Raw genomic sequence first — 16,178 nt, forward strand, 5'->3', positions numbered from 1 at the left:
TGAAGGTACCCCCATATTTATGTATACTATTTATATTAATAGCAGCTGTTTTAAAACAAACTAAGAAAGCAAATCAGCAAGAGCAGATGTTAGAGTTTCCTGAATTTCTCTGTCAAACAGAAATGACACATTTCATTAAATTACTTAAAGATTTGTAAATGAGCTATCCAAAATATAACAAATTATTTTTTCTGTATGTATGTATCCTTTGCTAAGTTATAAAAGAGTCCTTTGAACCTGATTTGTGACGACTTTCTAAATCAATTAGTCATATCCAGGGGTGTAAAACGCTGCATTCTATGTTCTTCAGTCAAGATCTTTTCAATCTAATATTCTGTCATACCTTTTAGCACAGAGTTGAGTAATGAAGGTTTGAAAAGACAAGGAAAGGGGTTTATATTTTTTTTCCTCTGTAATAACTCAGCACAATTCTGTGCGTTTTTTAGGAAATCTAGGTGTTTGTAGAAACTCATTACTGTTGCTGATCATTATTAATATGTTAAGGTGACTGCCTATTATCCAGTGATGTGTATATGGAGAGCATGGCAGACTTCTAAGTCATAATTTGTATTTATTCATTAAAATAATATCCAGTAGGTTTTTTTACATTGTTTTTAGAAAACAGAAAACCTAGTGTGCAACTAGTACAAACACCTAGTTTTGCAATGACTCTGCCAGAAGATGTGTTTGATGGAATTTGACAAAAGGATCCAAGAGCCCATGTAACTAGGCAGCACTTGGAACACGCTCTGTAGGAAGGTGATGTGTCCTGATGACAACAGGTTCACACAATCACAGACTGGCTCAGGATGGACAAGGCCACTGGAGGCGACCTGGTGCAGCGCAAATCGGGTGGCACCAAGCAGGGTCACCTGTTTCTCAAGCAGGGTCAGCAAAACCTAGTTGCCCAGGGCCACGTCCAGACAGCTTTTGAATATCTCCTGGGATGGAGACTCCACAATTTCCCTTGGCATCCTGTGCCAGTACTCGATATTTAGGATTCATGTGAGAGCTCTGCACCTCATTGGAGTAGATTTCAGTAGGGCAATACATGCGCTTTTTCCAACGTTGGCTGCCCTGTTTCCATGGGCAGGAGTGACCTGCTGTCTTCCTTTGCTTTGGGTGGAGGAAGTCTGGGACCTCTCCTTCTGACACCCTCCAGAGAATGCCTATAGGGAATACCTTACATATCTGGCCTCCACAGCCTGCTGCAAGAGACAGAGGCAACCCATGCCATTGATCCATTCTTCTGCATCAAAATTGCACTGGTAAATAAACCAGTTAATCAAAAGTTGAAGTCAAACACCATGTTAATTCTCTTAAATGATTTTAGGCACCATAATTATTGAGACTACTTTGTTTCTAATCGCACTACTGAAAGATGAAATAAGTTATAAAAAGTACCCTTGACAGCTTTGCATTGCTTTTGTAACAATCTTCTTTTAGAACCGTTCCAAACAAAATCTATTATAGGGCAGACATAGGAAACTCAATAGTATTTTACTATTTCATTTGCACATCTTCTTGTAGAGAAAGTTTAATACATCACACCTCTCTGCAGACAGTATAATTTCTTTATGTATGACAAACACCCAGCCAATAATTGTAAAACTATCTTTTTCAGAAAAGCTGTATTGCTTCATGAGATTTTCCCTCAGGAAAGCCATATTTGGTATATATTCTCAGTTTCATGATTTTTAACCTGTGTGCAACTCTTTTTAAGAGTACTCAATGATTTTGGTGTCTTGGAACAAAACCAAGATATACCCATTTACAAGAGGTGTAAATAAGAAATCTAAGTAAGCCACAGTTGCATTCTGCATCACTTCATTACAAAAAAAAAAAAAAAATCAAAAAAGAAAACCAGATGAAGTACATTTTTAAGCCACTGTCATTACTTCTTGCTTTTTATTTTATCAGTGTATTTCACAAGAAAACTAAATCCACTATGACATTGTAAGGTTAAATATTTAACATTAATTTGAAAGTGGAGATCCTGCTTTTGCCAAGACAGTGGTCTCCAGAATTCTCAGGAAGAAAATTGTTAGAAACACTATATTAGTGGGAAGAATTGATACACGCACCTGCTCATGACATTTGTTACCGTTTTCCATTATTCAATATTCTGCTGTAGGAGTTCAAAACTTATTTTATAAAAGAAAAAATGTAATGTGGAACAACACTCCAGCAGTAGTGATAAGCAAAGAGGCCCTTGCATTTCCCTTTCATCAGTTGCTCAACTGGTAAATTGCTCTGTACGTTATTACAGCTGTCACAGAGCCACATCCTAAGACAATAAACCAACCAGTAAAGGGTTGGTTACCTAAGAGAATGAGTAGGATGGAACTGTATTTCAAGAGAAAAGGACTCTGGGTCTACTGGCAAATTAACCACTATGCCAAGAGGCATCTAAAAAATCTGGGAACGGTGTGAGGAATTATCTGAAAACGACACAAGAAAACCCCAAATACTGAACAGTGATTTTGAACAACTTCCCTTGCTTTCGCCACTAGAGTGATACAATTAAATAATCTTATTGAGACATGGGGATGCAAAAGGCAAGTTATGTTTCCTGGAGCGAGTGTACACTGAAAAAAAATTAAACAGTAAATAGAGATGCCATTATTTTCAAGGCAAGGTTTTATTTAATTTGGCCTTTGGTTTCCTGGACCAAGAACTCTGTTCCTCTGCTCACATTTCAAAGTGAACACTGCTTGCAGAGAGATCATTTTGTTCAAGTGCTGTTTCTGCCAGATGTGAAAATCACCACTGAACATTAAGCCTCATTTCAGAGCACACTGCTCTCATTTGAGGCTTTAAAGATCAATCATAGTATCAATGCTGATAAAGCTGATCTCAAAGTCCTGAGATTCAACATGGGAAGGGCTGTAAAAATACAGATCACTTGGGGTGAATGTGAAAACATTCCAACAGCCAACAGCAAAAAAAGCAAAAAAAGGGATTTTTGACTGACTCTCTGAAACTTGCTTTCTCTTTTAAATGAAATCTGTCATGAGATCAGATGAAAAGATCGGATGCTTTAAACACACAGATGTTTGGCTCATCAGTTTTGGAGTCTAAAACCTGCTGATCAACAGGAGTATTTACAGAATGGAAACCAACCTGTTGTACCTCTAAGTTATGAAACCAGACTATTTATATAATATACAAAACCCACAATGACGAAAACCAGATTCTTACTATGACTAAATCAATCATCAAGTGCATGTCTGGTACATCCTTGTGAAGCACCTAGTTCCTGGAGACAGCAGCCACAGGTGAGATGAAACTTAACAGCAATAACAGCCCTATTAATGTTGCCAAGGTATGGATGAAATAAAACCAGCACCCACGCACTGCAACATCATCATGTCTGTAAAAACATCCTTTCACAATGAAGTTGAAACTGCAGGAATGGGACTTACCATCAGCAACATCCTGCTGAAGAGGCCCATATCCACTGTCTCTGTGAGCAGGTGAATGCTGGTTACATCTGCCCCACCACGGTCGGCTCCCAAAGAAACCCGGGTTGGATCTCCTCCAAAGCTAACAATGTTCTGCTGCACCCACTTCAAAGCTGCCAACTGATCCAAGAGGCCAGCATTTCCACTCACCTCAGGAGAACCTGTTGTGGAAATTAAAGAAATGGGTCTGAAAGACATAAACCTAAAAAGAAATAAATTGTTACATTTTTAGCAGCTCTTGCACCTGAACCTTGACTAAACTGACATTGAAGTTCAAAAGCCTGAAGTGGTTTCTTCCAAGGCCTTCACTATATTAACAGACTTAACTATATTAACAGACTTAATATCAGTTTTTAACACTTCAAGAATTAAAAAAAGCTAGTGTAGTTACCACATATGCTTATTCACTAGTCTTCTGAAATTATCAGATATTTTGTAAGACTTCCCCACTCAAACAACTAGAAGTTTCATATTATAGGTGTGATGCAAGCCAGAGTAGAGGACTCTGTGGTCTCTGTCTGCAGAATATATTCAGCATGCCTACTTGGGATAGGATGCAGCTAAGAGTAACTAAACATTACTCTGTTTAATTCTCATTACTTTTAAAAACAGATGAACATCTTTTTCTCTGGATACCATTTCAAAGGAGGTTTTTATGGAAGCCTCGTAACAGAGTGTTAGTGTATTTCATAATAACACAAGAACAAGTTAATAAAAATACAAGAAATGACAGTTCATAGGAAGTTAATATAATTAACGATTCTTCCCACTGCATTCTTGGAGGTGCCCAATTGCCTTTCTTTTTCACACAAAAATAACACTCCATCTTTAAGCTTCATTTGGACACCTCATGGCAGGAGACATGAATCCAGGCTCAAGTATCCATAAATTGACTACATGAGATTCTTTTTCTAAACAAGTAACCTGATCTTTAAATGAATTAAAAGTAAATAGTAACTGGTGTGTTTGTCAAATTCAACCGACTGTTCCCCTGCAGTACACCTAATTGCATCTTTCTGTTTCCTAGATACCTTTCACACTTATTTGTCTAACTAATCATTTTTAAATCACACCATCTTGCATTTCTTTACACATGTACATATATTATTTTAGAAATTATAACATCACAATATGTATCCTTTGAGACTGGCCTATGCCTAAATTATAGAGATCTGAGTTATATGTATTCACATTTTTTTCCCATTGAAACAAAAAACCAAGTAATAAACCATATACTTCCATGCTTAACTATCACCACTTGAAAGTCTTTATTTTCAACACCAATCACTGGCAAACTTTTACTTTGATTAATAACAAAGTAATGTTGAAAGCTCCTAATTACGTAAACCTCTAGGCAAGCTTAATTTTACATCAATCAAAGCAGAAATAAGTAATTCCTACACAGCCTCTAAGAAAGGAATAGAAAATGAGTATTCATTGTCTAGTTATTTTTAATTCACAACAAGCTATTCATTTTTAACAATTTCAAATTCTCCATATTCAGAACTAGGGGAAAGGAAAAAAAAAAACACCCAACCAACAACAAAAAAGACAGAAAATCCGGGGATATAAACAGAGCTGAAACTATTCGTTTCTTCTATTGCCAAGACCAAAACATACAATTTTAAAGGATAGGTTTAGAAACTAGAGAATTAAAAGAAACGGATAGTGGAATAAAATGCTGCCTCTTTGTGGACAGGTAGCTATTTCTTAGGCAAAGAGCAATTTAAAGCATCCATCCTGTAGTAGACATCCACATGCCTACTGTAATGAGTTTCTGAGATATCAGAGACTGATTTCAGCAGTGGAACAGAACATAGAGGAGGCCAAATTATTTATAGCCTTGCAAATCTCACAGATATCCACATCACAACAGCCATCACTACAAGTGCTCTTTCAGTGGGTCAGGCAAGAATTAAATTGCCCCAGAAACTACTACCTTCCGCCTATAGCCATCGTTTCAGATGGTCAGGCCAAGTCACACCAGTGAAGCAACGGAGGAAAAAAACTCGAAACCTCTCTTCTATAGTTTTCAGAGTTTTCTTGGATTTTTTTTCTGCACACCATAACTACTTCCCAGGATTCTCAATTCAGCAGCAAACTCATTCTAAGCTGTTAAAAAGGATTCAAGTGCTTGCTGCATGCCTCTTGAGACCTCCCAGAGGAAGTGAAATCCATGTAAAAGTTGTAGCCACACTATGTGCATTGCAACCAGTATATTAAACAACTAGACTGAGGAGGGAAATATAACCAGTTCCTTCTGCCCTGGCAAAAACCACAGGCAGGTTGTGAAACGTACAACACTGGTGAACAGAAATATGCATGGACATTCACAGTAGCTAGACCAAAGGAAACGTGTTTGCCAGCAATCTTTTCCACTACTTGAGTGATAGGTCTGGATATAAATCTCATAAGCTGTCTTTTTGCAGGGAAAGATCACATTCCTGGGGACCACAGGAGAATGAAAAAAAAAATGGTGTCCGGAAGGAAGTAAATAATGACAAGCATATGCACTTCATTTATTACTAAACAGGAGAATAAAAATAGTGTTAAATCTAAGCTTGAAAATCACCCAATTTTATATGACTCCATGGACTCTTAAAAGAACCAGGCCTAGAAACATGACTGTTTTCTCCATATTCTTCCATTCATATCATTCACCTTAACTTTTCTGGGTGCAAAGACAGAGTTGAAGGCACTAGTAAGAATGTGCATCACTATTTGCAACATTAATGGATGATACCAAGTCAAAGTAAACATCCTATATGCTTGGGAGAAGAGCTCTTTTAATGCTTGTAAAAGACCTGTCAATGAGAGATCAAAACAACTGCAAAACTAACAAATAAGGAAATCTATGGTTTTCACTACCCTTCCTCCCCTAAAACCTCCATTTAACATCTTCATTAATAGTTTTGCAATTAATAACAACTCAGGTTTAGAGGATTCAACACTGCTCTCTAGCTGAACAATGAAACTGATATTGCTCACAAGATCATAACCTTTGTTTGCAAATTCAGAGCCTTCCAACAGTCCTGCAGCTAATGTTCCCACAATCCTAAGGGTAAGATCCTGCCCCCTTTGAAACTGATGGCAAAAATTCCAAATTCAGGATTTGTCCAAAGCCTTCTGTAATAGTGGAAATGTCCCTGAAATATCATTTGAGCCTTGAGAAAAATGCTGTATTTTACCCAGCTTGATAACATTCCTTAAAAATATCCAGTGGCTACTGGTCATGTACAGAAGGATTCAGAGGTGATGGGCCAAAGAACAGGCCTTGCAGTAAGTGCATTACTCAACAGAATAGGTATGACTGAAAAAACATGCTGACAGGGAGCCTGGTACAGACATACAGGTTGTCACCCCAAAATGGACTAAAGGAATATAAAGGTGACACGAGTGTGGCATTGAATGAATGTATAGGGCTTCCCAATATTGTGGGGCTTAGCTTGCTCTAAGAACTCTGACAAAGAGCTTTTCCTACTTGCTACAGTTCCCTCTGGAACTACAGGTTTTCCCTGATGGACAACAAAGATAGCCCGCACAGGAAGTTCCACAGTACAGAGAAGAAAGACCCTGAACACTCCTTATCTGTAGTGTACAACCCTCGTCTGGAGGTTTGCAGAAGTACAAATTTGGTACATTCAGTTCATACATTGACTTTTGGGGACATGAGGGCATATCCCTATGAAAAACAGGCTGGAGAATTTTCCTAATCTCTAAATTATTGACCATCATATAACTGCTGCTATACAATATTCAGCCCAGATAGCAGTTTCCACTCAGGAAGAAACCTAGGTGAGATTCACAGGGCTGAAGGGTGTTGGTGGGTAATGTGTGGGCAGCGCTGCGTAATGGAAGCTCACACAGCATGTATCCACGCTGCATTTGGCTCTAGCCAAAATGAAGCCATGGTATCACTTTCATAAGTATCCTGTTTGCACTGAAGAAAACAGTACCTCTTTCTCCAGATATACCTGTTACCAGCTTCTTATCTAAACGATTAAGGAGTTCATAGCACTAGCTCTCTTGCTACTGAATGAAAAACAGTCTTTACTAGGAGTGAGCTTTAAATAAAACAGTAAAACAGAGAAGGGAAACAATAACCAATAGCCATAGCTATAAACCCAAACCAGGCAAAATCCACTCAGTGTCACTAGCAGTAAATACTCAAAAGAATCATTAGGCACAGTACAAAGGTCTGGTATTTGCAAGGATGGCAAATATGGTGTCCTAAATGTTATGAAGTTACTGAAATGTGCACTAGAGAAAGCAAGCATTGCGACCAGACTGGTGGAGCCAGAGCTCCATTTGCAGTTGTTGCAATTTTCTCTCCATGCTTCTCTACCTTAAGTTCCCCTGCCCCAGCCAGAACTGAAAGATGGTAGAAAGAAAAATGTCCACTACTTGCTTAAACAGGCAAATTTGATAAAAAGCCAAATTAAAAAAAAAAATAATCCCAAAGATGAGCAAGGAGACATGAATGTGCATTTTAATGTCTACATGCCTATTTGCAGAACATAAATTCCTGTATGTAATAAGAATTTGTATAATTTTTAATGGCAATTTGTCTTAGGAGGCAGTAGGGAAATGAAAGTGTCCTTTACAATAGTATGTGGGGAATGGATGCAGAGAACATGCAAATTTCAGTCATGTCCGGGACAGTAAGAGCGGCTAACGGAATTCAAATTAAACATGGCAAGTCCTTTAGAGAAGCCAGGCCGAATTACTGAGGAACCAACAAACTATCTTTGCATCATACTTTCTGTTTTTTCACATCCTTCTTACCATTAACCTGCAGTTATTCTCTCTGCCTCTTCCCCATTTTGACATGGGCACAATCAAGCATTAGAAAAAAACCACAAATGGAACACCTGGAAGTTGGACATGTTGAAAACCATGACAGTCTACTGAGGTTAGCAGGAATTTTAATGCCTAACCTAGCCTCATGTTTGTCTGCAAAATCCAATATCCACAATTTCATCTGTAAACAGAAGTCTACCCAGTGCTTCGCTATAGACGCTTGGGGTTTGTTTGTTCTTATCCCTTGCCTCCAGTCTCTCCTCTTTCTCTTCAGATCAAGACCTCCCTCTTTGCCATTTTTCTCCCCAAAGCCAGTGAAAGATACAGGTTTCTTAAATTTAAAAGTAACTAACCTTTAAAAATATATATTAGAAACAGAAGTGTTGCAGAATGCAGTTTAGTCCATAATTGTGTTTATTCTAGAAATCCATGACTTACCAGTACTAAGGAAGCCAAAAACACCAACCCGGTAGTTTGCTGTCACGACAATCGCATTACTGATGGCAGCAATATATGATCCATCTATGGTCATCTTTCCCGTCTCAACACTGCAACTCCCTCCGTTGTGGAAGAATAGCAGCACTGGCATGTTTTTGACCTGCCATGACAACAACCAGGTTTATATTCTTGCAGCCAACTGCTCTTGTAGGTCACTGATGAGAACACAAGCATCATCCCCACTAACATTATCTAAGCCATTCATAGCTCTTTAACTCTAACTATAATGAGGGAGAATCTATCCAGCCATCTGTCTGCAATATTAGGGCTAAATTTTCAACCACTAAAGAGCACACTATTTCCAGTACAAAGATGATTTAATGCCACCACTGTGTTCCACTGGTCAACAACTCTACCAAGTTAGCTCTAGTCAGACCCATCCTGCTAACTTGGTCATTGAGCACGTGGAGAGCTTGTCTTTGCTGCGATGTCTGCTTTACAAAAACACGTGGGAAAAGTTCAAACAAGTGGGAAAAAGGAGAAGGAAAAGGCTTGTTGGCTTGCTTTATCTTGAGCAGCACTAACTCAATAGCTGTGTAGGGCTGCTTCGTACTCTCTACTCTTCAGCTCTTAAACACTGCCTAGTCTCAAAAAATCTCACTTGGCAAGAGCTCTTCATTGCTCCTTCAACCCCCTGCTACATATATACATGAGTCCTGATGAAAGGACTTTGTCTCTGAGTGGGAGAGACTCACCTCTGACGAAGCACAGAGGGTGTCTGCCTTTGAGAGAGCCCAACAGGACTAAAATGGGCTGCTAGGACTTCTTGTAGAGAGACACTAAATTTTGCTCAGAAATTGAGGCTTTTTTTTTCCCCAGAACACCACCCCATCTGTGTGGACCCTCTCTGCACACACAGCAGGGCTGCAGCCAGGCTGCTGCAACATGAGCAGCACAAAAGCAGAACTGCCTGGGAGACTTCAGTATTTACCAGCAGATTATAGCTCTGTGTAGATGACAATCAGAAGAAATACCGGTGAAATATATGAAGGGTTTGGTTTGGGGTTTTGCCTTTTTTTTTTCTTCCTGCCAGAATAAGCCATTCCAATGCTAGAAATGTTTTTCTGAAGTGTAACCTTAATTTTCCAGTACTTGCAACCTTAAAGTCCCACTTTGGGACTATCCTAACTGAGGGTCCTCTCTCCTCTACTCAGCAGCACATCACACACCCACCTGTTCTGCTTTCTGCTTTGGCAGCTGCTAGTGTTTTTCAAAGAAGGGCTGGTGGCCCCAGCATCAGCATCAAAATACATCTGGGATTTGTTTTTCCCTGCAGCTAGAGGGCATTGGGCTCTGTTGCTGTTATTTTCTGGATTGAGTTTAGCTAAACACAACAGTGCCATGTGCTCTGGCAAAGGATGTCTGCATCAAAAATGCAACTAACTGTAGAGGAAAAGCAGCAGAGAATTGTTGGTTGCAGACTCCTGAAAAATTACAGGATAGAAGGCAAACTCCCCTCAAGGCAAGCTGCCCTTAGTTTGTCCTACTAGTGTGCATTCCTTGTTTATCTATCTGAAGAATCACCACAATCTTACCAAGAAAACCCCAGAACTTGCAAACACTGAAACATGTTGCTCTTTCAGGAACTTTTGGTCCTGAATAGAAATTGCCTAATTCACATGTCCCTGGTTCCCTTTTCTGCACCACACACAGCACACAGAGAGACGGAGGCAGAGAAAAGAAAAAAAAAAAAAAACAAATCTGTTTTCGGATAGAAATTCATTCCAAAATACAACACTGAGCCTCGTCAGCTAAGACAGTATTAAATATGATGTTGACTCTGCTCTGTTCCCTTAGCTGAGGAAGGTTAAGCCTGAGGTTCACACCAAGCATTTTTCACGTGTCCACAGCCTGCGTTCACCATGACCTCCAACTGCCCTGTGAGAAGTGTTACAACTTATGCTCAGCAACTTTACTCAACGGTCTAGTGATGAAAAGCTTAAGAAAAGCGAATGTGGGAGATAAAAGTCAAAACCAGCAAAACAAAGCTTGCTGCAACAGCTATTGAGCAATCCAGGGGAAGATCTAGGACTGGGGCTAGCTATGCCTAGCACTAAGTGTCCTGATGTAGCATTCCCATTTCTAGGCTGCATCAAGAAAACACAGACTCCTCTCCTATGTTAAAGCAAACTATCATGAAAAATAATCTGGGTTTTATTCCCAAAGGATTTCAATATCAGAGCTCATTGAATCAGATATTTGATATGAAGGCTGTTTAATATAATGGCCTTTCTGTTTCTTGTTAGACATTTTTAAGAGCATAGCATGAATATTTTCATCCTATAATTGAACTATGCCTCACAATATGAGGTATTTCATATCACACATCTATCTACAATATATTTGGTGGCCAATTAATTTTTAACTATATGTTAATTGCTGGGTAATCTGTTTTGAATACAAGTGAATTGCACCCAAGCCTTGCTCTCTAAATCAGTGAATCACTGAATTAAATCTGTAAGGCAAAAGAGCTGTCAAGAGGACCCCAGTAGTTCTGCCTTGGTCTCAACTGTAGGGGCATAAGTCCCATGTGTAAACCCTTAAGGAAGAGAGATGTTCACTATCCAACTAGGGAGCTGCAAGTCAGCTGGAAGTCTGAAAGGTTTTATAATATTCAGAATTATCTTCATCATCCTTCTGTAAAACATTTAATGAGCTACTTGACAGGGATAGATGTAAGCCAGACAATCTCAAGTGCTTTCACTGTCATATAATACTGCTCTGTAAAGAATTGATTGCAACAAGGTTGATTCAATAAGGATGGAAATAACACACGCAGGGGAAGGGAGAAAAGGAGAGAGGGTACGCTTTCTATTCTTATTTAGTGCAGAGTTTCAACTCTTGATCTTACATTTGAACCCTTTACAAATCAAGTTGAAACACATTTTTGCTTTGTTTATGTGATAGATAGTAGTAGCTAGATGTGGAAAAAAATCTCTCTGAAGTGCCAGTTTTGTTTGGAGAGTTGTGTGGTACACGTAGCTATGGAAGCAAAATGAGGTGATGTCATTCACCTTCTTCACTGGTTGACATATAAAAAGTCCTTCAGTGGCAGACAGAAGTCCCCACAACATGCTCTTTTTCAAGCTCAAAATGCACCTGAATGACCTCTGCATCTGCTGGTCTCCAGAAGATTTTTGTATTTAGTATTTACTACCTCATTTAAGTTTCCATGGGCTGAATAGATATAAATATAACTCTATGTGTGAGTAAAAAATAGAGATTGTCAAAAAAAAAAAAAAAAAAGCGTTGGGGAAGGGAGCGGGAAATGCCATGCTTTCTTCTCTCATCTACTTCTGCTAAAAAACAGAAGTTTTGGTTCTCTCTTAGGATAGAGTTATGCATGTGAAACTGATTGACTTGACTGGAGCTACTTCTACCTTACAAAGGACAGGATGGATTCAGTTCTTGGTACTGATAAGGTGAAAAGACAGGCCAGTTTAGTCTATCAGATGGTAGAAAATACAATGCTTGCAAATAAGTTATCTTGAATGCATCACTCGGGGTGAGATGGCAAACTGCCTGGGACAGTGACCTGATGTTTTCAATCAAAGACTGCTCTCAAGGCAAAGTGACTGTCTAATGCTGCAGGGAAAAAACAGACTGCTGGTCTTTCTGGTGATTAAAAGGACCTGCAAGGGACTCTGTGTGCTGCTGTCAGAAAGCTAGACCAGCTTTTTCCAGACAGGCATCATGACAGACTCACAAATTTCTATCATAACCCCACCATCCCTTTCTCAAAATCACCAGTACTGCAGAAATAAAGACTCTGTCCCTGTGCTCTGGGCCCACTCTTTGATAGGATTAATATGTTATTCAGCATCTTTACACACAGCCCCCTAGAGGTCTGGAGAGCCATCTAAGCTTGGCTCTAACTTAAAGCTTTATCTTATAGATGTTTAGAATAAGAAATTCAAGAACTTTCAAATGACGGTTTCTCAGATTGTACCATTGGCCCAGTGATCTTTAAAAAATCTATTTTTATGCTCTGTGGGTTAGGCACAAATCTACCATTTCTTGCAACTGTCATTACTCAACAGCTCCCACAGATGGCAACAAGGGAAAAGTAAAGACAAGGGTGAAAAAAACCTCATCTGCTGCCACTCTGGTGGTAAGTGTTGATGTGACATGTTGTAATGCACTATCGTCTCCTGGCCAAATGGTCTCGTTTCAGGGACACTGACATTTCTGTCCTTAATTTCTCCCCCTTTGCTGCCACTTTCCTCTTGTGTTTGGTTTCCTTTTTTCTCTTTCTGATTTCTAGCTTTTTAATTTGCCTCTCTCCCTGTTACCCAACAGGCTCCCTGAAGACCTGTAGAGAATAGTCCTTCACCAGAACAAACAGCACAGTGCCTAATTTAACCTTGCAGGGTTTTGTGTATACCACATGAAAAACAGTCATTCATGCCAATTAGTACCTAGAAAAGCTACAAAAAGAAATTCGACTTACAGTGGTGGCAGGAACAAAGACGTTCAGATACAGGCAGTCTTCACTGACAGAATATGATGGAGCCTCTCCATCTCCTGGCTGCCAACAACCAGCCCTAGAGACATAGAGTGAGAAAATTACAATAAGAAGGCTTGTATGCTTTTTCCACTGCTGCTATGTCCCTATATTTTGATGCACTAACCTTATAAAACCTTTAAATCTGTTGATCTCAATCACATTTAGAACTATGACCACCTATACCTTAATAACAAAATGTTGGTTTGTATACACACATACAAATGCAAAAAACACACTGAATTTTCATGTCTAGAATCTTTCCCTCAGAAAACCTGCCTCAGGTGGAAGAGATTAGAACTTGAAAACAAGTCTTCAGAAAAACTCAGGTTTTACATAAACTGCACAAAATTAGCACCAGATGCAAGAGGAGCAGGACTGCAGGTCTAGGGCACAGGTCTCCCCCTGCTATTGCCTGCACACCTATGCAATCCATTCTTTTGCTGAAATGTCAGTTATTCTTTTTATTTTATTACAGTCTGTGGGCTACATTTATTTATATTTATTTTAATTTCTAATGGCCTGTGGGAAAATATGTTAAACTTAAAATTCTAATGCATTTTTAACATCTTTTCACTCTAAGCATCATAGCAGACCATTAGCAGCACCCAGCAATGTTAAAATCAAACTTTCAAGAGGAATGCAGCCAGCCACATACAGAAAATGATTTTCTGGCCATCTTCTGTATGAGATTCATATGCTCGAGATCTCTTCACAACAAGAATCAAGTGGACGACCTTTGCAGTTCAGATAGAAGCTATTTTGAGGCCAGTTCCTTCTACTTCACAGCCATATTTACATCACATGAGTTAGAGAAAAGCATCATAAATTATTATGGAAAAAGCTAAGAGGCTATGGTAAAGATAACTTAGAAATACTTCTCTGAGATCTTACTATCATTTTTAATGCCTTTATAAAATTTGAAATTTTGACGAACTCAATAGAAAACTGCAAGGTAAAGGATGAACTTTAATGCAATTCTACAAAATTTTTCCATAAGGAAGGTTCCTAAGACATCAGTATCACTCAAAAGCTTTCACACCAACATAGAGAAGCACGTAATCTCCAACCAAAACTGCTCAAGCCATTTTAGGTAGGCAAAATACAAATTCCCAGGTAGGAATTCAGCCCGAACAATAGGTCTAATGCTATTAATCGTGCAGCCTTCAATAGGGCAGCAGGAACCATCACCCATGATTTTTCTAGTATCTCATCAAGATTCCCAGCTCCTCCAACTCCCCGGATCTCCTTACACCAAGATCAACTCTGCAGAAAGGCTGCCACCTGCTGAGGCAAGTCCACAGCTCCTCCAGCTGCTGCAGGCTCCACAACAACCAGAGGAGGTTTTGGAGGGTTTTTCAGTTGGTTGTTTGTTTTTTTTTTTCTGATGGAGAGTCTTTTATCATGTCCAGACTGATAAATATTTCTCTTCTGTCAGTAATGGTACTGCACTAATGTAAATTTCTTATATACAAATATTGTGCAACACCAAAGTAGAGTCCTAGTAATAGTAGTTATCAACATATTTATACAGAGACTGTGGTCCTTCTGATTCTACAAATGCACTTTCAAGATGCTAAACTCCAAAAATTCTTTTTTTTAACCTTAAATGATTAACAGAAGATTATGTCTAAGTTTTTCACCAACCCGAGGAAGCACTGAGAATTCAGCAGATAAGCTAACATCCCTAAACTGCTTTGAAAATCTCAGCCAGGCAGCTCAACAACAGGTCCTCAAAGAGAGGCCACAGAGGCAGATGGGTTTTACCAAAGTCCTAGCAGACACCATGCTGTGGCTGCACACACAAAGATCTGATGGTGTGTATGCTAACCTAACATCACTGTGCACCTGAGGAAACAAAAAGCCACATCTCACCAGATCTCTTCAATGTACGTGAAGCTGCATGGCTCCTGTGCTGTTATCACCTCCACAAATCAGGTGCAACCTGAAGGATGAGACTATCAAAGGCCAGATGCTCTTTCAATTCCTCAAGACAACACTTCATCTCTTTTTACTCAGTTCATCACAGGCTTTGCTAGAAACATCTGGAGACACACACAGAGTAATGGAAGGACCAAACAGCTTCCACAGAGTTGATAGGTCTCTAAATCTGTAGCCTCAGGCTGCCTTGAAAGCTCTCAGGTCACTAAACCTCAGCTCTCAGCCCTGATTTCTGCAAATCCTCCTACAGAATGTTCACCACGTCCTTCCACCACTCTCTCTGCTTCTGAATGTTTTGCACCTCCTCTTTTTTCTTATTTTTCCTTGCAGCTCCTCATGTCTGCCAGGAAACAGTTTGCTTTTCATAGACAGGAATGTGATCAGGTACCAGCTCTTGTGTGTCAATCTCCTCTGTACATGTGCAGCATCACTCGCTCAGTGGGGTTTCATGTGCTTAATAGTTGGCTTTTATTACATGGACCAAGGACACTATGAAAAATATTCCACTTTCACACCCTGTTTCTTGTTGTTGCTAAATTCCTATTTACAATGGATTTAAAAAAAACAAACAAAAAAATGCACTGTCCTAACAGGTTCCACAGTGCAGATATTTTAAGTAGTATCATCAAACCCTCTTTTCTTTAACTACAAAATACACATTCACAGTTTGCCATGGTTCCCCAAAGCAACAAAACTAAGATTCATATCGTAAGACTAAATGAAACACAAACTTGCACACAAAGGGTCTGGACATAAAGAGCCTCCAATTTAAACTCAGTGACTGTGATGTCTGTCCAGCCCTCAGGAGCCAGGTTCAACCCACATTAGACATAGAGACTTAGGAGAAATTTAGCCCATACAGTTCCTAGTTCTCTTTTCCTCTTAAGGCATTACCTGAAACGTTTATAACTTCTGTACTTCCATCCAAGCCATTTAGCAAGTATCTGGCTTTTAATAGGTTTTGTACAGAA

General features: G+C 39.3%; 1 protein-coding gene across 1 annotated transcript in view; it reads right to left on the bottom strand.

Annotated features, from left to right (window-relative positions):
- Window positions 1–16,178, bottom strand: part of TG (thyroglobulin) — a 156,279-nt gene that overhangs the window by 59,794 nt on the left and 80,307 nt on the right. The window contains exons 39-41 of the mRNA XM_054060798.1: window positions 13,213–13,306; window positions 8,703–8,862; window positions 3,426–3,625 (exon numbers count right to left, since the gene is read on the bottom strand). Coding sequence (XP_053916773.1) covers window positions 3,426–3,625; window positions 8,703–8,862; window positions 13,213–13,306 — 454 coding nt within the window. The remainder of the gene's footprint in view (window positions 1–3,425; window positions 3,626–8,702; window positions 8,863–13,212; window positions 13,307–16,178) is intronic.

This window comes from Cuculus canorus, chromosome 2, assembly GCF_017976375.1.
Source record: "Cuculus canorus isolate bCucCan1 chromosome 2, bCucCan1.pri, whole genome shotgun sequence".
Lineage (NCBI taxonomy): Eukaryota > Metazoa > Chordata > Aves > Cuculiformes > Cuculidae > Cuculus > Cuculus canorus.